The 25,090-nt window shown below is 28.6% G+C and overlaps 2 protein-coding genes across 3 annotated transcripts in view; one reads left to right on the forward strand and one right to left on the reverse strand.

Moving 5' to 3' along the window:
- LOC142326691 (uncharacterized) overlaps nucleotides 1-2,736 on the reverse strand; it is a 32,313-nt gene extending 29,577 nt beyond the window's left edge. The window contains exon 1 of one of the 2 annotated variants that reach the window (XM_075369318.1): nucleotides 2,438-2,736. In XM_075369318.1, coding sequence (XP_075225433.1) covers nucleotides 2,438-2,605 — 168 coding nt within the window. In that variant the 5' untranslated portion in view covers nucleotides 2,606-2,736. The remainder of the gene's footprint in view (nucleotides 1-2,437) is intronic. The other variant, XM_075369319.1, reaches the window with a different exon arrangement.
- A 339-nt stretch (nucleotides 2,737-3,075) lies between these two features.
- The window catches only part of olf186-M (Ki-ras-induced actin-interacting protein-IP3R-interacting domain olf186-M), a 115,434-nt gene continuing 93,419 nt past the window's right edge, over nucleotides 3,076-25,090 (forward strand). Inside the window, exon 1 of the mRNA XM_075369321.1 lies at nucleotides 3,076-3,480. Within this exon, the coding sequence (XP_075225436.1) occupies nucleotides 3,447-3,480 (34 nt within the window). The 5' untranslated portion in view covers nucleotides 3,076-3,446. The remainder of the gene's footprint in view (nucleotides 3,481-25,090) is intronic.

Below are 25,090 nucleotides of genomic sequence, written 5' to 3' on the forward strand. Positions count from 1 at the left end.
ATCAGAAGCATAAATTCTTAGTTGCTTTCATTCTTTTGGGAAGTGTAATAGTAGTTATTTATTTTCTTTTAAGGAGACAGAAGAGAAAGCAATCGAAGCAGAATGTGGGTGAAAAATCGAGTGGATCTTTGCTACCACCTGGTTCTGGTATACAGGATCAAACATATTTTAATAATGATGTGGGTCACTGACTTGGAAGTTCATTTAGTTATGATATCATCTCAAAAAATGGAAATTTTAAAAAACTGTTGATCACCAACTCCAAGTTATGACTTCCCTAAGGATGCTGTGCAATTAAAAAGAAAATTCAAATACAGCTGGTTGGCTGATTATGCTCCTTGGCTGGCATATTCCAAGAAATTAAAGTGCACTTACTGTTGATGTACAGCTGATTTCTGTCCACCAACAAGAAAATTGTTGCATCAATAATTTTGACTGTGATGTTTAGTGGTACACATGACCTACCTTTGAGAGGCAAGAAAATCATGAAGGTGTTTTTTGAAAACTTGATCAAACTCAAAATTGATGATGGTGACCACATTTTAAAAGAGCACATAGAATAGGGTGCAAAAAATGCCACTTATTTGTCACCACGAATTCAAAATTAAATAACTGGCCTATGTGGCGAAGTCAATAGAGACATCACTACTGACATAAAGAAAGCATGTACTTACAGTATCCTGGCAGACTAGAACAGTGAGACATCAGGGAAATAGCAACTGTTTTTTGACGAAGTTTATGAAGAATTTCTAGGTTCTGTAGAACTGACTGACATGATGCGAAATCTGTGGCATCTGCAATTAACAACTTTGAAGAAAAGGTAGGCCTTGATCCAGAAAAGTGTGTCGGACAAGGATATGATGGGTGTTCCAGTATGACAGGAAAGGATGGTGGTATCTAGAAAATTATTCAATAAAAGTATAAGATAGTGTTGTTATACTTTCACTGTGCTAGTCACAAACTAAACTTAGTTGTAAATGACTTAAACGAAATACGGTCTCCACAATAAAAGAAATAATAAGATTCTTCATAGAATCAGCCCTTTGTTGAAAATGCATGCTGAATATGCCAATGCTCTGTGAAACGAGTTGGTCTTAAAACTATAAAAGTATCGCCACATTCAAGAAACATTATGTGGTTTTGGAATGTGTTATGGTGCTTTAAAAACTATCAACAGACAATAGCAATGCAACAAGAAAAGCTGTTTTTGAAATGCATTGCACTGCTACAAAATCAGAGTTCATTGTTAGTTCATAGTAAAATATTCGGCACTGCTGCAACTGATGGTAAATACTCTTCAGTCAACAAGTGTGGATTTACTTTAATGTGTAAATTACATAAAAAAAAATCACAGACGCCATGAGAAAACACTATGGAAATGCCGTTGTTGAAAGTGAAAGTGTTATAGCAGCGGCTGAAACAATCGCCGAGCATCTTGGAACAGATTTCAATATGCTGAAAGTTATAAATCAACAGAAACATTGTGTGAATCCATCTTGGTTACAGTCAACAATGTCAGAAAATCGACTTGTTGGTCTTTGTATGATGAGTGTGCGTAAAAAGAGTTATGGAAGCTAAACATAAATTTGGGAAAGAAATTTTGTTAACATTTAGCCAGAACTCACATAGGCTAGTGCTGAAATAAGATTTAGAAAGGTTTGAATAGCATTGCAACTAATTACTTTCAGTGTTTTCAATGTTCAAATAAAACCATTTTTTAACAAAAAAAAGGTATCTTATTTTTGCCCCCCCCCCCCTCTGGAGAAAATTCGGCTAGGCCTATATTATCAAATATGTTAATTTTCTACAAAAATAAAGTATATAATACATATATTTCTTTCAAGCAGAGAACATGTAACAACTACACATAAATATGATTATGAAGGTTGCAAAAAAATTTATGAACTACTTAATTTGACTCTGAAATTAGTATGAATCAATGAAATGTCACTTTTTGGTTAATGTCAACAGAGTAACACAATTTTTAGAAAGAAAGTATTACTTATAATATTAGCTTTATACAAGTGCAGTGTTGATTATAACTATGTTTGCATATTTTCGCCCAAAAAAGAATTAAACGAACATTGTACGTTCTGAAAAATTCCAATTCAACAAATCAGATGCACAACTAACATGAATTTACAGGTTATTTATTATATGCAAGTTTCAGCAGCTAATGAATTACAGAAAAATGAAGTAGGTATAGTACTCAACTATAGTGATTCTCTAATACAAATCCCCAGGAAACTATAAAATGTATTCACAAAAAACGAAGTGCATTATAAAATGGAGAAAAAATAATTACAATATGAAGGCTAAAGTAAACTAAAAATCAAAGTGGGGAGAGATGACGGTTTTTATCTTTTTTAAGGTTTTAATGATGTTTCCAAAATAAATTCTGCACAAATAAGTTGTACCAAGCTAAATTAATACTTACTACAACGCAGTGTTTCAGTTTCCCATCAGTTGCAATGAAATCTGTGTTTCCAATTGTACTGGAAATAGTGTTAGCTTGGATTTCATTTTGTGCCACTGAATTCTTATCTTGCGCAAAACTATCGTTGCTATCATTACCAGTATCAACACCGGAGTCTATAGATGCCATTTGAAATTTATAAAAAAATCAAACAGTTCACAACATCAAAAATTATAACCTCAGCTTTTCAATATTTACGAACTTACACTCTCTAGCTTCTGTCTGATATGATCCAGCAGCTGGTCACAAGATCTTTTGATGACAGTACAAAAGCTGCTTTTGACACCAAACTTTCACAATGAAATAGAAAGTTTTTTAAATTTTATTATGTTTTTACACGCTTAAAATTTTGAGATTAACTTATTTAAGATTTTTAATGATAAATAAGCATTGTTTTCAAATTCGCTAAATAGAATAATAAAGCTAGGACCCGAAGATCTTGCAAACATTTAAAAATCGATTAAAATTCAGAGTCAAACGTGTAGAAAATGTTAATCTATATAACTTGTGAGTAAATCTATGTTTAAGATGAATGTATACTTCTGAGATAATTATACATGGTAAATTACCTTTTTTGTATTGGCAGCCATGAAATCATATTGGAATGAAAAACAAGTGGTTGAATTTATTTGTCACTTTCGTAGTGTAGTAATGTTGTTTTGTAACTACAAAAAGTTTTTGCTTGGCTGTTTACTTAATTGTCAATAATTTGTTGTACTCTATTGAGTTTCGTTATTTTTATGTTTGAAATGTTTTTTATCATTCGCACTTACTGTAGTATCTAACTACAATTTTATTAGCCTAATTAGTAAAGATATAGTGACCTTACAGGTCATAGATAGTTTTTGGTTCGTTAGATAAAATAATTTTACAAGTATATTTTATTAATACTAATTTTTGCATATTTGTTGCATTCATTATAACTGTACGTGTTTGACTAAAGGTGTGCTTCAAATTCACATTTTTATGAATGTTATGTGCTTTGGCTGATACTGATATTGAAGGTAAGTCATTCTTAATAAATAAATATATTGTATGGTTTTTGTTATATGAATAATTTATTGATTTGATTTACCTATCATTACCTTTGAAGATGCTAGAAGTCTTGACTACTTGTACTTAGCAATGTAATTAATATTATGCCTTCATTTTTCATGTTAATTCAAATAATTTTTCTTTTCAGTTGTTAGAATGATTATTTTTTATATATGAAATGACATATAACGTTTACCTTATATAATAATAGTATTTATTACCTTTAAGAATAATAGTATTCTTAAAAATGCTTTTTTCCTATTTTTAAATCTATTTTGTTACATTTTATAAGCATTTTTTTAAATCCATTTAATTATGAAATTTATGAATGCAATTTTTTATATGTAATTTATGAAAAGTAGTTTATTGTTAATTAAATTGTTAGAATTTATTTTTTTATTAGTTGTGTTGGTTTAGAAAAGTATTATTTTGAAACTGGAGGATATAATCATAAATTTGATTGTGTATTGTGCAATGTTTGTTTATTCCTTGCTGTAATGTTCATGTTGGTGCAAGTTTGGAATGTCTGAGGAATTACATTGAATTTCTTTATGAAATTTGTTTTTTTTTTTTTTAAATAGTGCTCTACATTTATTTGTTGTCAGAATTGGTTTTATCGATTTTAATTATTGAAATTTTCATGTTGCTGAAGGTATAATTTATTGTTTAATGTAGGCTAGTTATGATTTGTATTTTTTAATTTTTTATGCAGTATTATTATGTAAATGTATTATTATTAATATTATTATACTTTATTTAGTTATCGTTTATGTAGTGTTTCATTTATTGCTTTATATTTGTGTTTACTGAAAGAAGTTAGGTCTGATTAAAATTTATCCATATTTTATACATAAGATGGACTATTTTGTGCAAAATTATTTTAATCACAGATAAAGTGTCGTTATTTTGTTAGAATTATTTCATAACATCTGCAATGAATATGGCTTTCTGGTGCTGTCTAGATATTATATAAACCTAACCTGAGGGTAGCACTGGGTAGGTCAGATCAGCATTTGGGTTGATGAATATACATATTGATGAATTTTTCATTGAATGCTGTAAATTTTCATGCTAAATGACATTTATCATCTATTTTAATGTAACTGGCAGTTGGCACAAATGTTTGATTTCAGAAGTTAAAGATATTTAGGATACTACAATATAAATTGTAGTTATTTATAACCAATTTAATTAATTTTGTAATACCATTGTTTATTATGAATTGAGAAATTTTTAATTTATTTTAGAAGACCTAAACAAAATTTTGCTCTTTTTAGTTTCCTCTTAATTAATTTAAAATAGTTAATTTATAAGCACCTAAAATTTTACTTTGTTAAAATTTTTCCATATCAATAATACAAAGTTATTATTGATAACTTTGCATGGATTTTTCACAGTGGATTTCTGTTAAGTCCTTTAAACTTGCATAATAAAAAAATCTGAAACTTACAGAATATTTGAGAAATGTATTAAATATGCAATGATGAAATTAATTTATTATATTTTAACTGAATTGTGTAATTCTTGTTACTGTTTTGTATTTGTAATTGTTTAATCAGTACTCTTTAAGTAGATCTGCTTAATGTAAAGGTGGCATTTTTAGGTAGTTAATTCATGTATATATGAAACCCCCTTACTATTACTTTCGCTATACATTTAATGAGCTCTTGTGCAGAGAAATTTTCATTTACCGTTGAATTCTAATGAGAGGTTTTCCTATAATGTTTTACTTATAATGCATTGTCATAGTGGTATAATCATTATTAGTGTTACATTTTGAATTCTGCTAGAAGAAGTTTACTTTTAATTCTTGTGCCCATACAATCAAGACTACAGGTCTTTACTTAAGACTACCACCTTCCAGAGTAATTCCATCCCAACCATTGTTTACTTGTGAAGTAGACTATGGCGATCTAATTATAGTTCCTCATGACAGGCAGAGGTCTAAAACCTGGACTAAATTATATATCACACTCTTTATATGTCTTACTTCAAGGCTATTTACTTAGAATTATTTTCTGACCTGACTTCACAGTCGTTCATCACAGCATTTAAAAGATTCATATCACGTAGGGGTATCCCTACTTAAGTTTTCTGATAACGATTCCAACTTCCATTGAAAGTCAGACATTCAAGCATTCTAACCTATGCAAGATATAACTTAGTCATTTATACCTCCATTTTCTCTCCATTTTGGTGGTTTATGGGGAGAGTGTAATTAAGACTTTTATTCCCATGCTATTTACACTATTTCTACAGATCAGAGATCCAGGACCTCTATCACGAGACACTTTCTCATTGGATGTCCACTCACTTTTATGCCTGAACCAAATTACTACTTGGCAACTACTTCAAAGATTTCTGCAATTTATTTGGAAACATTGGCCTAAGCACTATTTACGTTATCTTCAGTGATGCAATAAATGGTGTTTTCCTTCCTGTAACTTTTGTTTTGGAGACTTAGTGTTAATTACCAAAGAAAATTCTTTATCCATGCATTGGAAACATGGAATTGTTACTCAGGTTTATCCAGGTTCTGACAACCTGCTAAGGGTTGTTGATTTAGATGCAGTTAATGGTCAATTAAGAAGACCTGTGCCCAAATTATCAATCATTACAATCTGTAATGATTGATTTAATATACATATACTTATTATTATATTTGTTGTCACATAGTATGATTGCTAATATGCACATAAATATTGTATTATTATTTATAATCTAATCTGCATATCTATATTAATTTATTTGTGATGTCATATTCATATTGCTCTTTCACTCCTACTGTCTACAGACTAATTATTTATCCTACATACATACACACATTTATACTACATACTTGCACACATACATACAACATATACATATACATTATAAGTATTATTTATTGATTTATTATTAAGGTGCAATAAGACACCAGAGATTATTTATTGATTTATTATTGTGGTGCAATAAGACACCACAGATTATTTATTAATTAACTTGTTTGTTAAATAGATTACTGAATATCTATTAATTATTTAATCTATTTATATGAGATTATGTACATGTTAAATTGTCAACGGAATGAATTGCTCGCCATTGGATACATCTTCACAGTAGACATACGAACAATACATTAGAAGAAATCCTAGATCTATACAATTGTAGGTACAAAAGATTATTTATTTATATGATATATATGTACATGTTAAATTGTCAGTGGCATGAGTTATATACTGGCCATTGAATACATGTTCTCAGTAGACCCATGAATATCACAGAAGAAATCCTAAAGCTATATGAGGTACAATTAATCGTACAGTTCAAATCATTGATTTTGATCAAATTATAAATTCACTTATAAAATATACATAATAAAATAAGCTTGGTAAACTAGGTTAAAATGACTGTGAGCTTTGTGACTATTATTTATTACATAAATGTGTGATTATTGTTGATACTATATGAAAAATAAATGTGAATATAGTTTCAAACTACTTATGTAATACTTGTATAATTATTATACTATTATTTATTTTAGCAATGTACTTAATTTAACATTTAAGATAAACATTTTAGGTTGCATTATTTGCATTCATTTATAATTATATTGTTATTACATGATCATTTATGTGACTTTTTGTGATTACAAATCTATGATTATGAATATTAATTTTCATGTTACTGTTTCTAATATGTGCACTTTCAGTATTGTAAAGGAAAATCATTTGATTTTTTTGATGGGCAGTTAAGATTCATTCTCTCTTCTTATTAATTTATAAATACATAAACTGTCTCGTTCTTACTCTTTTGTAAAAGTAAATAAATTTATATACTTAGCTAGCCTATTTTATTAGCTGATATTTTATATTAGTAATTCATTATTATTAATGCATTGTTCCGTCTAAATTTACATCTCATTCTGCCTTTTACACAATCAACAATGTAATATTCATTTAATATAACTCAAATTAAAACGTTCAACATGTAATGATCATTATAACCTATTAAAATTAATATTTAATCATCAAATGGACAGTGACTTTTATTTATTACAAAATATGAACCAGCAAAGTTAATCTGTAGAGTAATTACATGTAACTGAGGTATTATATCTTGAGCAGTTAGTTATTCGAACAACCTCAATGAATTTATGTGCATTAGAATATGTAGTTATATATTATTATAAATATAAAATTTTAATCCTGAGTAAATTGTGTAAATAAGAAAACGAAATAAAAATTAAGATAATTTTAATGTTGGTAAAAAAAAAAAAAATCATAGTGAAATAGTTTCTCAAATTAAAGTAAGCTGCAATTAAAAGCAAAATTAAGAAAATTTAGATTAATATTTCGGTCTGGTGATTGCACTGTTGGGATTTATAATATAATGTATGGGATTAATATAATTTTTAATATAATGTTGGGATTTATATGTGATTTATAATTTTTAGAATTCCAAGGCACAGGGTTTAGAATCACTAGGCACAGGGTTCGCGCTTCCACGGTTTCGGTCAGTTAGTTTGAGGGAATCATGTTAGGTTGGATGTAAAGATGTCCGTTTGAGGTCTATGTGATAGCAAAACTTGATTTGTATTTTACTGATGCAAATGTCTGTCAAGGCATTTACATCAGTGGCATCCCGACTGAGGCCAGGCTGATGACTGAGATGTAATTAGTTAGAGGGTCTAAAGATGACCACTGGTAAAGCCCCTCAGGGTTCAGAATGGTGGGGGTGGTGTGGCGACTGGTAATATCGCAAGGTCTTCCCCCTACCGGGTTGGGACTGCTACCAGATTCCTTTCAGGAAACAATCTGTTTATATTTGTGAAAAATGTATTTATTTTGTACTCAAAAGAAATCTGGCTACATTGTGTGCCCCTTCTCTGCCGTTTTCACTTTGTATTAACATATAATTTAAAAAGAAGAAATAATTGAAACATGCTCGTCTTAGCTTCACTTATTTTATTTATGAACTGAATTTGTAATAGCTCACATGCGCATGTAATTTATCTTATTTTATTTTATTAAATCAACCTTAGTACAGAATAAATAAAGTAAGTTAGGATGACTTACCTTATTCCTCCATATACGCAGGAGTGTTTTCGCTATTTACTTTCATCATTAGCTGCATTACTTATTCATATATTCATCTCAAATTACATCACATACTTCACAAAATATAATAACTTATCATTTATTTGTTTATTTTATTTAAAATTTAAAACCTTTAATCTTTTTAAGAATTTAAACTTTTATTCAGTTAAATTAAAAGTTAAAAACATAATTTAAAATATGAGAAATAATTAAAATTAAAATCAACATTAAATTGTAAAAAAAAAAAAAAAAAAAAAATTTGCTTATGTAAAAATATGACATTAAAGGATAAAATCAAATTAAAATTAAAAATCAATTATTAAAATTCAAATTAAAGTCAAATAAAAGTAACTTTAAGTAAAGCAAATATGCATGTTATTATTTAACTGAACTTACTTTACTATGAAGTAAGTTCAGTAAAATAGGCAACATGCATATTTGCTTTACTTAAATTTTTTTATTTGATTTTAATTTAATTTTTAATAATTGATATTTTAATTTGATTTTATGCTTTGATAGTCATATTTTTAGTTATGTAAAAAAAAATTTTTTTACAATGTAATTTTTCATATTTTAAATTTTATTTTAAATTAACTGAATAAAAGTTTAAATAATTAAAATAAAAAGGTTTTTTTTAATTTTAAATAAACGAATGATATGTTATTATATTTTGTGGAGTTTATGATATGCAATTTGAGATGAATATGTAATGCAGCTGATGATAAGAGTAAATCGCAAAAGCGCTCCTGCATATGGTGGAATAAGGTAAGTCATCCTACTTTATTTATTTATCCTGTACTTAGGTTCATCAAATAAAATAAATATATTTGCATACAGTACAAAGGAGTATGGTTCTTAAAAGAATTGATTTTAGAAAAATATATTTATACATACAGAATGTATTTCATAACTCAGTTATAGTGGTGGATATAATGTGTATGTAAAAAAGATAAAGAAGGAAAAAGTGCATAATAATAACAATTTGAGATTTCGTAAGTCCATTTAAAATACTATGATGAACAGTGCTTCAAAATTAGACAAATTTGGTAATGAATTTCATAAGTTTATTAGCTAAGGTAAGATATTTGGAATCAGAGCTAAACAAAAAGGCTATTCTATCCTATCCTATCTGATATTTAATATCAAAGTTTTTATCTTCAAACTTCACTGTACTTAATATTTATTCAGTGGTTTCTTACAACTTCAGAAGCAACAGTTATGGATGGTTAATTTATTAGCCAGATAAAAATGTACAGTATAGATAGAAGTAATGCATTTGCTCCATGTTCTGACTAATAAAAGTGTTTTTCATATATAATTTATTAATTATTATTGTATCCAGCTATACTGAAAGAAATTTATCACTGAAGTGTTGTTAAGGAGAAAAGAATGAACTTTTTTAATAAGGAAAACCTTTAAAAAAATTAATTGCAGTGTTTTTTAGTACCTAGAGTGCAATTTTAAAAGTAAATATTTTTATTATCAATATGTGTTCACTTGAGCTTGTGTTCTTCTCCTTTTTTTTGTAAACAGTGTTGTGTTTGGATATATTGAATTGTTCTAATGTATCCTATTTCAGTAAGTTTTCCCTGTGAATTTGTGTTATACAGCATATTCTTTTAATATATGTGTGTTATGTAAAATATAGCACAGCGTGCTATGTTTTACATCAGACCTCTTTAAGAATATTATTATTCTTGTTTCACAATAAATCAATACTTATATAATATTTGTATGATGTAATTTTAGGTAAATTTATTTAATGGTATATTATTTTGTAATAAATAGCTCATAATGTATGTCATCTTCAAATTTAATGGTTGTGAATGTAATGATGTTTTTATTGTATTAATTGCTTTTTTCTTTCTTAGTTATCATTTTTATTATCATATGTTTTCTTATACAAGTTCCAAATGGTAATATAATATGTCTTGTTCTAGTTTGTGTTTTGCCAAATTTCTTCATTGCTATTTGGATTATCTATAATTTTTGTTCTTTGATATGTGTAGTTTTCCATGTACATGTGCCCTTTAAAAAGTCTGCTTTGTTTTTTAAATTCATGTAATTTCATAAACTACCAAGTGTTTACTGTATGGTTACCCGTAAGTATGCAAGGAAATGATGTCTTTTTATAATTTCAGGTTCCACGAGGACCACGTTTAAATGTAGATATGACATTTTTCATTTTATTTTGAGTATTGCACATCGAGTCTATATACATTCTTGTTATTTCATATCAATTTCTCAATGTAAAAAATAATATTAAAAATGTAAATATAATATATATTATATAATATTTCTGAATGATAAAATATATTTTATCATTCTATGCCTTTTTTGTCAGACTGGTTTCACTTCCAGGGGGTGCCTGATTTTCCTGTTTTTATTTGAGTGTTCTAAGTTTTCTTGCTTCTAACAATCTGATATATCATTTTCCAAATCTTATTGAAATTACTTTTTCCAGTCTTTGTTTGTCCGTATTCTGAAGTTCTCTTCTATTCTCTGAATCACCTTACAAGTTGGTGGGTGATTAGCCAAAAGATGGTTTCATGCCATGGGGCAACAACAGTTCATAGATTTATTCTCTCATGACAATAACAAAGGACAGCTGGTTTACATTGTGTTAACGCTATTTACTTTTGTGTAAATAGCTTCATGTACTACTTAGTGGTAATACATTAACTGTACAGTCCTGAATTATTGATTATGCTGCTCTACCAGGGTTATTAATGCTAAAATCTACCTGATCTCTAATTCAGAGTACTGGAAAGTAAGAAATTAAAAAGATTCTCTGAACAGCTGAAGAAAAGAGTATATTAATTTTTTTTTGTTTCATACTATCTTCTCAGTTTTTTCATGCTGAGACATTTGTAAAGTACTTCAGTACAACGGGCTCCAGTCGAAGTTCCATACTGTGAGAGTAATGATGTTCAATTTGCAATCATTCCATGTGATGAACAGAGTGAACTGTCACTTGTATGGCTGAATATCACCTGTATTTCTGTAGACCTGGCGTATTGATATGCAACTGTAAATTTGGTTCTGTAAAAAAGGCAATTAGGAAACCATTTCATTCTCTGCTTTTCCTTGCAAACCTGAAATGGGATGTGCATTATTCTTAAGGATCACTGTTTTTTTTTTTTATCTATTTGAGAAACTCATGTCAGGTTGCCCACATCCATTACAGTTGGGGCACTTAGTAAAAAAAAATTTCATGTATTATTAATCTAAAAAACATTGCAACTTTGCTAGTTTCTAATCTTAGATTTCAAATTTTCTCATTATAATTGTTTTTTCAGTGCCTGAAGGTTTGTATTGGAAATACTATTTGTACTACTGAGCATAACATAGAAATCTAAATTATGAATTTTTTAAGATTTGTTATTTTTGTAAAGAAGGTTTTTCACACTTTTCCCAATATGTTTGTTTGTTTGTTTGTTTGTTTGTGTGTGTGTGTGTGTGTGTGTGTGTTCTGGGTATAAAATATAAGTGCACTGTAACGATTTTTTTTTACAAATTTTGACTTATGTTTATTTACTTGAATATAAGTAAAATAAGCCAATTGATATCAATCCTTGCTTTATAATAACCATTCACAAATTCAGATGTAGTGCTATAAGGCTTGTTAATTTTAGAAATTATTTTAAAATAGAAATTAAAGCTAAATTTGCTGACACCTTCATATTTGACTGTAATGTTTTTTTAATAACCTCAAAAAGAAAAAAAATTCTCAGTTCAGTCTATGTGATTTTGTTTTTATTTATTCAAAATTTTTTCTCAACAGTTGGGCTAATTTTGATGATTTATATTACTTAAATTTAAGATATTTAATATAAAAATTTCTTTGTTTATATTCATGATTTGAAGATATTTTTCATTTTTTGTTTTGATTAATTATTGCATTCTTAATGGTGTACAGTATAACCTAACTAATTCTGATATTTAAAGAAAAATTTACAGAAATGCAAGGAAATTAATAAAATTTATGGTAAAACTAATTCAAATTTTTGCATTCCAAAAAGTCTTAGCTGGTTTTCTCTAACAATATTTTATGTTGTTTCTTTAGATTCTTTGTGGCACCTTTGTGATCGTTAGAAACTCCTTTTTTTATATATGTGCACAGATTTTTTTTTATATCTGTCCATACTTTAACTAAACAAAATGAAACTAGTGTAAAATTAATTATATAATTTAAAACATAATATAAAACAATAAAAATTTAGAGTAATAAAGTAATAAAAATTTTGACTTTTTTGAAGTTGTTATCAAATTAAGGGTTTGCAAGTTGCTACTTGTTCTTAATTTTGTGATGGCTTCTAAAAGTAGAAATTTAAAGAATTAAAATAAAATATATTCTTTGTAGTTTTAATTGTAGATTTCATCTTATTTACTTATTTCATATAAGTATGGGAGATATTAGTTCATTATTATACATAAGCAATGAGAATTTTGGAGATTTATTTTTGTGGGATATAATATATATATATATATATATATATATCTGAATATATAAATGCAAAAGGTTTTGGTGGGTTCTGTCTGTCTGTCTGTTTGCTACAGCATCATGTGAAAATCAACCAACTGATTGCTTTTGAATTTTTAGGATACATTCATGTTATTTCAGGGAAAGTTTTAAGCCATTGATCGAGGCCCTAGCCTTCTTGGGGATGAAATTTTCCTTGTCAAAGATCTGTGTGCTTTAGTTTCTATACTTTCTTTTCTTTTGTAATTTAGTTTCTTTTTCAGATATTTGTGAAGGTCTAAATACTTAAATTATTATTTATAAATATTATTCTCACATCCATGAGGATAATGAACCCAGCAGCAGTATAGGGTGTTCCGTTTCATGTCGTCCTTATTAATGACAAACAAACTATGCAACTCTTTTCTTCTTACTTATGTGAGACATATAAATATGTTAATCTAATTAAGTTCAACAGCTGTTTTAATATATATATTTTGTCTTTATAATACTATTGTTAATTAATTCAATTCAGTTAAAGATGTATTAATAGTCAATTCAGTTAAGTTAAAGTTTAATCAGTTCAATAAAAGATGTATTTAAAGTTAATTCAGTTTTGTTAAAGATGTAACTTAAGTGTGAATCTAAATAAAATATCTAATATAATATTTCTTAAAATATAAATAATGTACATGTACATCATAATTAACCTCAACAATGTGAAATAAGTTACTAATAATACAATATTAAAATATACAAAATGTATCTAAATCTGTTATAAATTACATATAATAAAAATATAATTGATGACACCAACAAGTTATTTATTGAAATACATTAATCATCCAGCGGCATAAGTACTGAATACTGGAAGGTGCATTTAGGTACAGTTATTAAAAAAAAGGTTATAAGCTCCCTAGCTAGATGGGAAGGGTGAGCAAAGCTCGCCCTGATATATATATATATATATGTATGTATATATATTTTTCTTTTTTTTGAAAAATTCTATATATATACAGAAGTTTAAAAAAAATGTATATACACTCTGAACTGTTATAGAAAATCTATTTTCCTACCCACAAGGTTAAATTTCTGAGAAAAGTAAGGATGTGTTCCAATTTGAAAATATTAATAAGTGTACTTTCTGGTTAAATTGGATGTTCCAATTGGTGGTTGAAGTAAATGTTCAAAAAGGGGTGGCCTTCAGTATTGATGCATTTCTGAGTATGAGTTACAACTCTTTTTTTGATGCACATTACTTTTTTTTTTAACTGTAATAAAAAGTGTATTTTTCTACCTACTAGGTTAATTTTCTAGGGAAAAGTAATGTTTTATTTCCTTAACAGGTGGCAGCTTGGCACTCTCATGTAAGAGTAGTGTTAAGTGCTAGTAGTGTATGATGCATTCTGAAGAAAGGCAAGTTGCGTGTGGGAGCTTTGTTTGGTCGGATAAAGCACAATTCAGTCTTACTGGAACTGTCAATAGGCATAATTGTGTGTACTGGGCTGAAGATAACCCCCACATTACTCTTGAAAAGGCTGTGAATTTGTCTGGTGTGATTGTGTGGTGCGGTTTGTTTCCTAGGGGTCTCATTGCGCCTTTCCATTTTGAAAGGACTGTAACTGAGAAAAACTAGCTATCAGTGCTTGCTGATTTCATTTATCCTTCCATTCATGCAGTGTACGGTAATGACAGATTTTATTAACAACAAGATGGCGCCCTGCCGCATTATTGTAGGGGTGTGCGAGCATACCTGGATGACCAAAATGTACCAAGCCAGTGCTTAGAACTTAGGGGACCAATCAAGTTTCATGCACGCTTTCCAGACTTTATGCCACTGTATTTTTTCTTATGGAGCACAGTAAAAGATGAAGTGTACCGTCGTCGTAAACCACGTAACCTGGACACACTTTGGGATGAGATTTAAGCAGTGTGTGCAAAAATTCCATTACACACTTTGGTATGAGCTACAGAATCAGTCGTGACTCATAAACAGAAATGTATTGATGCTGAAGGCCACTATTTTGAACATTCACTTCAGCAACCATTTGAAACATTCAGTTTGACCAGAAAGTATACTTATTTTTCAAATTGGACTGTGCCTTAATTTTCGCAGAAATTTAACCTTGTAGGTAGAAAAGTAAATTTTCTATGACAGTTCCAAGTGTGTATACATTTCTTTGAATCACCTGTATATGTAAATAATATTTTTTTAAATTAAAAAAAAGTTAATCATTGTGCTTATTAATAATTATTTTATAAAACATTTCTTAGAAAGTTGATCATAATATTTTTTGTAGAGTGTAAACTCTTTATCAATAAGAACACATCTTTGAATTGTGAATGTGTGGTGTTATATGGTGAATAGTTTTTGTAATGTTAAAATTGTTTAAATATTATTATAAAGTTAATTTGTTTGAAAATGATTAATGATTTGTATAAATACAAACTCCAATATTTTTTTTTAAGGCTAACTGTTTGACCCTAACTATTCATGAAAAGAGCATGATATATTTTTCTATTAATTTTTTTAATTATGCATTGGGAAACAAAGTGCCAAGCATGATGATATGCTTATACTATTGCATGCTTATGCAATATTATATTATCTGCTTATGCATGATATATTGCTTTTACTTAATTCCATTTTATTTGGTTTTTTTTTTTTTTTTACAATATTTTCATTTTATGTTTTATAGGTTATCGTAGTCTGTAAATGAATAAACTTTCAACCTATTTTTCTTTATAACTGATATTAGTTTTAATGGAATTATTTATAATACATTTTTTTATTAAATAAATCTATTATCTACAAAAAAATTTGTCTGTGTGATTAATGTAAGGAATGTTTTATGATGTATGTATGTGTGCACGTTTGTTTGTGTGCATGTCTGTTTGATAAATCCATTAATACTATTTTTCTTTCTTTTTTTCCATTATCTTTTTTATCAGACTCCTAAATGATGGAATGCTCTCAATTTGACCTGCTTATTATTTTATTTGTTTGTCTTGCAGTTCATGACTTGAGAATGTTGAACTGATATAAGAGAATGTTGAACATAAAACTTTAATCGGGGTCCAGTCTTCATTTTCATTATTATACTGATTAATGTATAGCGAAGAATATAACTTTAAAATGTCACTTGGCTTTTTGAAAATGTTTTAATGTTTAAGTTAAACTGTTGGAAAACTTACCGTTAATTTAGTCTGTCGACTTCTTAAATATTCCAGTTAGATTCAAATCTAATGTATGTGAGAATTATTTGTTTTTTAACCTGCACAAACCACGTAATTTGTTTGTCATTTTAACTTTTTTCTTTCTTTTTTCTAATTCAGAGCCTGTTAATATGATACTGATATTTTGGAACTACTTAAGAATAAATTCAATTAGAATGAAACTATCAGGATCTAATTTACACAGAAATATATATATTTTTTACTGAATTTTTACTCCAAGTTGATTTATTAAACAAATTAAGAATTCTGGTGCAATTTGACTAAATAATCATTTGCCTCTTAAGGTAGGGGAACTGAATGCAGTACTAGTATTGGTTGTGAGACTCATAAATGATAAAAATCGTATAATTACTTAAAATATGCTAACATTAAAGATTTAAGGTGGTGTATTGATCTATTCCTACGCACCTCACCTCGTATAATTCTTTTTCTATAGACTTCTTAATTTCTGATTGTTCTAAACCTGTTTAAGAAATAAGTAGTCAAATAAAAAAATTAATGCGATTCAAATAGATAAAAAGATACTTATTTCGGTATGAATAAGATGTCAATTTTATTGTGTAAGAACTTATTCTAAGTGTTCCTGCTGCCTTGACATCCTATTAGTGGAACCATAAATTTGAACAAAAAGTAAAGTTACTTAATAAGAAGGTGGTAGTAAGTAGTAAAAGTAATAAGTTACTGTTTGTAATAAATTAATGATTTAATAATAGTGTATTTAAAAAAAATAATAAACTGGTTTTTTTCTTTTTAATTTACAGCTTATTTCATAGCAGTTTATTTAAAAATATTTTAGAATGATTCCATAAACTTAATGTACAACTTTAATTTTAAGTACATTAACTTAACGTATGTACTTAATGTTCCACAATATTTTTTATTCTAAAGTAGTTGAATCTTCTAATTATTATTATCATCATACTTGTTTTAATAGCAGAGTTCTAAGAATTATTATCTTTAAGAAGTAAGTTTCATCTACTTATCATTCCATTTTATAAATTTTTTCCTATTAATTGATTGTTAGTGTGTAATCTTAAAATTTTTATGTTGAATGAGATGAATATTGTTGCTGTTAAAAGAAATGCCTAGCTCATGCCAGGAGTTGAACGTTAAATCTGTGTGTGTTTGTTACTTTACAGACTTAGAGTTGTTGTAGTTACACGGTTAAGCAAGCTTATGTAGGAAATTGTGTAACCATATTTTGTGACTTAGAAGAACTTGCGCTTTGTTACTGGATATTTTGTCATTTTTAATTATTTCACCTAATTGGTTTTCAGTTTATTGTTGTTTATATCACTTGGTTTTGGTTGATGATTTATTATAACTAGATTTTTTACTGACTTAATATTAATATATTTTGATGTGTGCAGTAGTAAATTTCCATTAGGTTGTTTTTTTTTTTTTTTAATTTTATTTTTTGTGTATTTATTATTCCTTCACTTTTGCCATTAACTGTTGTCTAGATTATTTATTTAGTTGGTTGTAAGTATAGTCCGTTTAAAAAAATTATTCTACTAAAAAAAAAAAAAAAAAATTAAAATGAACTTCCGTTTTTAGTATTTATTGTAAAATAACTTGGTATCGTCTATTTTTATTTTCTACTGTAGTGATAAACATTATTAAACAATTTCAAGTGATAGTCATATGATACATTTCTGTTGAGTTTATTTTAGGTATGTGGTTGTTTAAATAAACTGTTCTTGTTTTGTAAAGTGGGCGGCAGGTTACACCTTTTTTAGATTATTTTTTTGTTGTATGATTATTATTATCTTATTTTATTGAGTTGTTTTACTGTAGTTATAACCAGTAACTGTTAAATTCATAAAAATCATTTGCCAGAATTATGTTGTAAATAAACAATGTTGCCATTTAATGAGTAGTTAGATTGATTGTTTTCTATTTTGTGTTAATTTAATTAACTTTTCTGTTTTAACTTATAAACCTATTATCTGTTAATTTAATTTTCTACTGTCTGTTAGGTTTTGCATTTGTTTATTAGTTTAAGTTTATAACACCAGATTTCAGAATAAAATACAAGGTCTTTTACCTTGCATAATCACAAAATGTTTTGGTCCATTCCTGTGTCATTTGTATTAAGTTTTTTTACCCATAATCTTTATGTTGTAGAAGTTACACATTTTATTTCACTTTGCCAATTACATTTATACATATTAATTTGACAGAATTTTACGTCTTAAATTAATTCAGTAATCTAATAATGGTACAAATAAAAAAATAATAAGCTGCTGTTGACGAGCAGCTCTGAAGAAATATATTGTTTTTTATATATTGAAATACATTAAGCCTTTGTCTCGCTATACATTTTAGTATTTATATGTTATTAATTTTGAACATATAATTAATTACAGATGATTTATCATGATAAAAAATTTGTATGTTCAGAGTAATAAAACGGTCAGTTTACTTCATGTTGTAAAAAATGAAGTGAAGTAGATAAAAGTAAAATTCATACTAAAAATAAATATAATAGTTTTTCAGTTCTTCATATTTTGATTCATAGAAGTCTATTTCAAATTAAAAATAATTATCAAAAATTTACTAATGCTTAATTTTACACCGAGATCAATGTTGAACTTGAAAAAAGAATTGAAAAAGTATTTTTTTTTAATCGTCCTATTTTATAAATTAATTTTATTTAATATATGAATAGACCTTTAAAAAAATGTCCGTGTGAAGTAATGATAAAGAACATTCATTCATAAAAGTGCACTCACTTACAAAGCTGGTTTCTAGTGATGGGTAGCAGTGCTGACTGACACTATTATCTAGTACTGCAGTCAGTTATTGATTACAGGCATTGATGTAGTAAACCGGGTGCAAGTGATTGTTTTAAAATTAGAGCTTAATGTAATCTACGATGGTAAATCAAGTATAAACCGGTTTTATTTTTTAAAAAAATATATATTTATTGAAAAATAAAACGCAAATATAATTTAAATTTATTTTTCTACATAGTTTCCTGCCTTAGAAAAACATTTTTCTCGGCGAGAATGAAGGTGTATTTATCGCAGCATCGTAGAATGAAGCTGGTTGCGTGAGGATCCAATCGCGCACGAATCCCTCCGCGCTTTCGTCATCTTCAAATCATTGCTCTCCTTGAGGTTCTTTAAGCGGCCTAAACAAATGAGAATCGCAGGCCGATACGTCCGGGCTGTAGGGAAGATGATCAAGTTGAGTCCAGTGCATTTCTTTTAGTTTTGATATTGTTAGAGCTGCAATATGGGGCCTGGCGTTGTCGTAGAGGAGGATGGCCTCTTGAATCGGTTAGTCTCGTCTTTAGCGGCGATATGCAGACCTCACCTCGTTCAAAGCTCGCAGTAGTAAACACCATTGATTGTGCGTCGTTCATACAAAAATTCAGTGAGCAAAGTGCCTCGCCGGTAGAAAAAAAACTGTTGAAAGAACCTTGTCAGCTGACAGTCGAGTCTTGGCTTTCGTTGGGGTTGCCCCCCTTTCCTCTACCACTCCATACTGGCTTGTTTCGACTGGAGAGTGTAAGTGGTGGACCCACATTTCGTCGGAGGTGACGATCCGACTCAAACCTTCTTTCAAAAAGAAAAAAGGTTTTTTTGCGAAAGAAGCGACCTTCTTTCGCAAACCTTGCCGTATGTAATCTACTGACAGACTTCCGCAACGACTTAACTTCTGATCTGTTGTCAAAAGGCGAGGGACCCACCTGGCACACACTTTACGGAACTGTAGGTCGTTTGTGATGATCGCTTGACAGCTTCCATACCTTATTCCGACTTGTTCTGATTTCGGATTTCGTCTTCAAGATTGTCTCGAAGAAGCGCGAGTGTTTTCGTCTAATGCTTGTCCGAAGACGACGATCGTGTTCTTGATTTTTGACTCGTTCGCGTTCTTCCTTGAACTCTTTACTAGGGAAAACACGAGTCCTTGACAACGTTAGGTCCCCGAACTGTGCAGTCAATCTCGGAAAATTTCCGTCTCTGTTCACAAGCAAGAAATTTTATAATTCTGCGTTGCGCAGTGGAGGGGTGCACCTGTTGCTGCGACATCGTGAACTTTACCGACGAATGGTTGAGAGTGTGGATGACCGGCTCTCCCCTCTCCTAATGATCCCACCCAAGCGTACTAGAAGCGCGAACTCACCCCTACCAATCGTAGACGCTCAGGAACAGAAATCCCGTTTATATTTGATTTACCCTAGTACATTTGGTAAAACAGCCGGTTTATTTTTTATCTAGGTTTTTAATACCTATAGAATGGTGTTTTAAATATTAAACACAATAATGTTGTATTGTTACGATCATCAATTGCTGCAAGCGCTTGCTTGGATGACTGCACGATGTGAATAGATTCGGTTGAATTTATGAGTGACTTTACTTCACATCTGTTGGCACTGTTTGGTTCCAGAAACCACATTTGTATATTTAAACTTATGAAATGAAAAAACAAAAGAAACCTGCATAAAAATTAAAAAAGTAAGGAGAAATTATGAAAGCTAAGACTCTAGAAGGAATATGTACTTTTTTACTCAGGTTATCTAATTTTCTTGAATTTTTGCATGAAAATACTTTGATATATATCAATTATATATATAATTGAATAGTGTAATTATTAAAAGATTATTTAATGTTATTATTTCAAGTTTTTTTCTTTACAAGTTCCTTATGTTAATAAATAATTGTATTATTTAATAGATATTCAATAGATATTCAATAAGTTGCTTACCTGATAATAAGATCCCATATCTTATACCTTTTTTTAATTTATTTGACTGATTTTTATATATAAATAGCAATTTAATTATAATATGTGCAAGAGTAGAGGTTGTTATACGTCTTTGTACAGTTATTATAATATGAATATTAAGAGGTTGTAATTAATTAAAAATGTTTCAGGTGTTAAATTATCACACATTGCACTGATTATATAATCCTTTTAATCTTTTTTATCCTTAATAATTTATTATGTTGTTAAGTTATTAAGAAAAGTCTTCATTCAAATTAAAACATAATGGAGAATACTTTTTAAAATGATTCCATCATTTTCTGTTTAGGTTTTATACAGGGTTTTAGTATTACTAAATTTCTATTCATTGTCTGTCAGGAGCTGCTATAATTCTTACTAAGAAAATTTATTTGTGTAATTTAAAAAGTGAACGGTTTTTGAAAATATAATGATTTGTGAATTTATTAGTTTTTAGAATCATCGGTATTGGTGTTGCATAATGTCAAAAGTACACAAAAGAACTTGGCGGAAATATCTCTGTGGTTTGTAATTTGTTAACTATATACCTTTTTTAATTTGTGTTACTCATATAATTTCACATAAATATACAGATGCACAGTTTTTCACAGACACACATACACTCTAATGTACATACATTATAATAATACTTTGATTTGATTCTTGATTACTTTCCTGGCTGTTTTGATATATTGGAGAGTACTGCTATTATTTAAAAAAAGAGATCCCTGATATTTCTCAATGCTTGCTATATTCTTATATCTATTTTTTTTAAAAGCAATATTTTACCTGTTACTCATGTTTTTACTACAGTGTAAGTGTCTAATGGTAAATCTTAGCCCTGAATAGTGTAAGTTTTTATTTTATAATTTTGTTAGAACTTTTTAAAACATTCTCCTTTTAATTAGAAAAAAAAATAGTGTATAAGGAATTAAGCTAGGTCAGTAATTTTCACATTAATCACTTAAGAAAGAGTTAAATTTTGAGTTGTTTGTAAATTCTTGGAGAATTTAGTGACATCACTTCCAATTATTTTTATTGCCTTTTATTTACTATATTTAACCAAGTGTTGTGGTATGCAATGGCGAGGCAATATTGCTATCATTAAATGATAGCAATATCATGTTAGCAATATCAACTCTCTTTTGGAGAGTTTATAAACATATAAATACATAAAAACTTGCATTAATTTTTTTCATAAAAATTAATGATGACGTGTGAACATATTTAGGAAATGCTTTTATGTTAAAGAGGGTTGGACATTATGAAAATTTTACTTCTCTGCTGTTAAAAATCCATATTTAATGTCAACTGTCTGTTCTACCTGATCAAATCTTGCAATGGATTTTCAACAATTTCCCATAGTGCTGTTGACTTAAAATTTTGAGCATAACTGTAGGTTTATTCCTGGTGGTAGTGTCAGTCATTATTAAATCACTTAATTGAAAACTAGTGAAATTAAAATAAGTTCTTTCTGGAAATTAACATTAAAAAGAATACTGATTAGAGTGTTAGTTTAATTTCATAGATCATATATGTAATAAATATATGATTTATGTTTTTAATCCATTGTGTATTAAATTGAAATAAAGTGAAACTAAAGATTTAAAAATTTTTTTGTCATCAGTTATTCTGTTCCTGGATGCCTTAATATGTGGCCTGTAAGTCTGTCTCTTCTTTAAATTATATCTTTCCAGGTGTTTCTTTCTTCTTCAGTTTGCCGCAACACCTCTTCATTTGTCACTTTATCCATTCAATTCATCTGATTTTTAACATTCTCCTGTAGCACCACATTTCAAAAGCTTTTAATCTTTTCTTCTCAGATACTTCGATCGTCCAAGTTTCACTTCTATACAAAGCCACTCTCCAAACATATACTTTCAAAAATCTTTTCCTGACATTTAAATTAATTTTTGAGATAAACAAATTATATTTGTGACTGAAAGCTTGTTTCGCTTGTGCTATTCAGCTTGTTATATTGCTCCTGCTTTGTCCATCTTTAGTAATTCTACTTCCCAAATAACAAAATTCTTCTACCTCCATAATCTTTTCTTCTCCTATTTTCACATTCATTGGTCCATCTTCGTTATTTCTACTACATTTCATTACATTCGTTTTGTTCTTGTTTATTTTCATGCGGTAGTTTTTGCGTAGGACTTCATCCATGCCATTCATTGTTTCTTCTAAATCTTTTTTACGTTCAGCTAGATTTACTATTTCATCAGCAAATCATAACATCTTTGTCTTTTCACCTTGCACTGTTACTCTGGGAAAAAATTATTTATTTTAACCATCAAAATAATGTTGATCATCTGACTAAAAAAATGTATGGGGGTTCTTATTGTTACAGATAACAAGTTAGGGATTTAAAATTTGTTAAGCTTTTAAGACCATTTATAATGATGATCATCTCATTTTTTATTTTTAGTCACACAACACCAACACTATTTTCATAATTATTTTTTATGAAACAGTATTTGGAAAACAAATTAAAAAAAACACCCATCCCAAAACTTTTGTTTGCTTTTTTAAAATATCAACTTGAGATCATAAAAATGCTATTTTCTAAAAGATATACGAGGTGTGGCTATTAAATTACAAGACCAATGCTGCTACAGAAGAACTGCGCATGTGCCAAATTCATACGACCGACAGCTGTGTAATGTGAAGCCTTCTCTTTCGATTGTTGCCACTACAGTTTTTGTAGACATATTAGTCTGGCCGTGGCCTTCCTTTGGATAACATCTATTTTTTGTTTTGCTGAAAAAATAAGTGTTTTATTGGAGTAAAGAATTGTTGTGAAATTTCATATTAAACTTGGAAAAACTGCTATTGAAACTTGTAGTTTTTATCATGTGCATGGGTTTTTGAGTGATTTCCAAAAAATGACCGAGAAGACGTTCAAGATGATGTTTGCCCAGATGCTCTTCCATATCAAAAATGGATAAAAATATTGAAAAAATTGGTTATCTGATACAATCTAACCATCGGTTAACTATTCTTGTCTTTATTCAAGGTCATTGCTCAACTCCATGAAAAAATAAGAAAAAACCACTTGAATTGTGGAAGAACAAGTCATGGGTTTTTCTTCATCAGGACGAGCACTGGCTCACAGTGCATTGTCTGTCAAGACGTTTCTAGCCAAGTATAACATTCCAATGTTAGACCATTTGCCTGACCTGGCACCATGTGACTTTTATCTGTTCCCCAAGGTCACATCTGCATTAAAAGGAACAAGATTTCAGACCTTTGAAGCTGTGAAAGAAAAAGCGGCATGTGTCATGAAAGAGCTCACAGAAGAAGACTTCCAGCACTGTTATAAATTTAAAATAACTTCCAGCATAAATTTAAAATAAAATATTTTACAGCATTATTCTCATTGTAAATAACCACACCTCATATTGTGGTAGAAACATTTTTCAGGCTGTAAGTATATTAATGTATAATACGTACACCATGCTTAAAAATAGAAATTCCTTTAAACATTTTTATCCTTATTTGTTAATGAGATAAATTTACAGTAATTTTTATTTTTGGTTTTAATTACTTACATTAATTGTTGCATTAAAGATATCTCGTTTGAGAATTTGATTTTCTATATAATGTCTGTATATTGAAAAACACTCAAAAACTGTTTATAAAAAATATATATATTTAAAATCTAACATCTACTCATTTTATAGAATTTTGTAATTATTGTTTATGTTTTAATTTATAATCATTTCATTTATGTAAATATTATTTTATACATACACTTCCCTTAAAATGTATTGGCGATTTCTTAATAATGAAAATGGCCAGTTAGTTGTAAACTATAATTTTTCAGTAAACTACAATTTATTTCAGTAACCGTTTATCAGAGCCCTTTTTTTGTTTTTTAAGCTTTGTATTATCTATAAAGTCAAAAGGTAATACAAAATATGGAATGCATTAGAATGAGGTTAATAATAATATCATTCAGTATAATGGTGAAAAACATTAATTTAAGATAATTCAAGCACATGAAGGATAAGGTAAGAAAATCATCAAAGACAGCTGCTGTCTGTTATCTTTATTTGCTCCTACAAT

This window comes from Lycorma delicatula, chromosome 6, assembly GCF_047948215.1.
Source record: "Lycorma delicatula isolate Av1 chromosome 6, ASM4794821v1, whole genome shotgun sequence".
NCBI classification, from domain to species: Eukaryota; Metazoa; Arthropoda; class Insecta; order Hemiptera; family Fulgoridae; genus Lycorma; species Lycorma delicatula.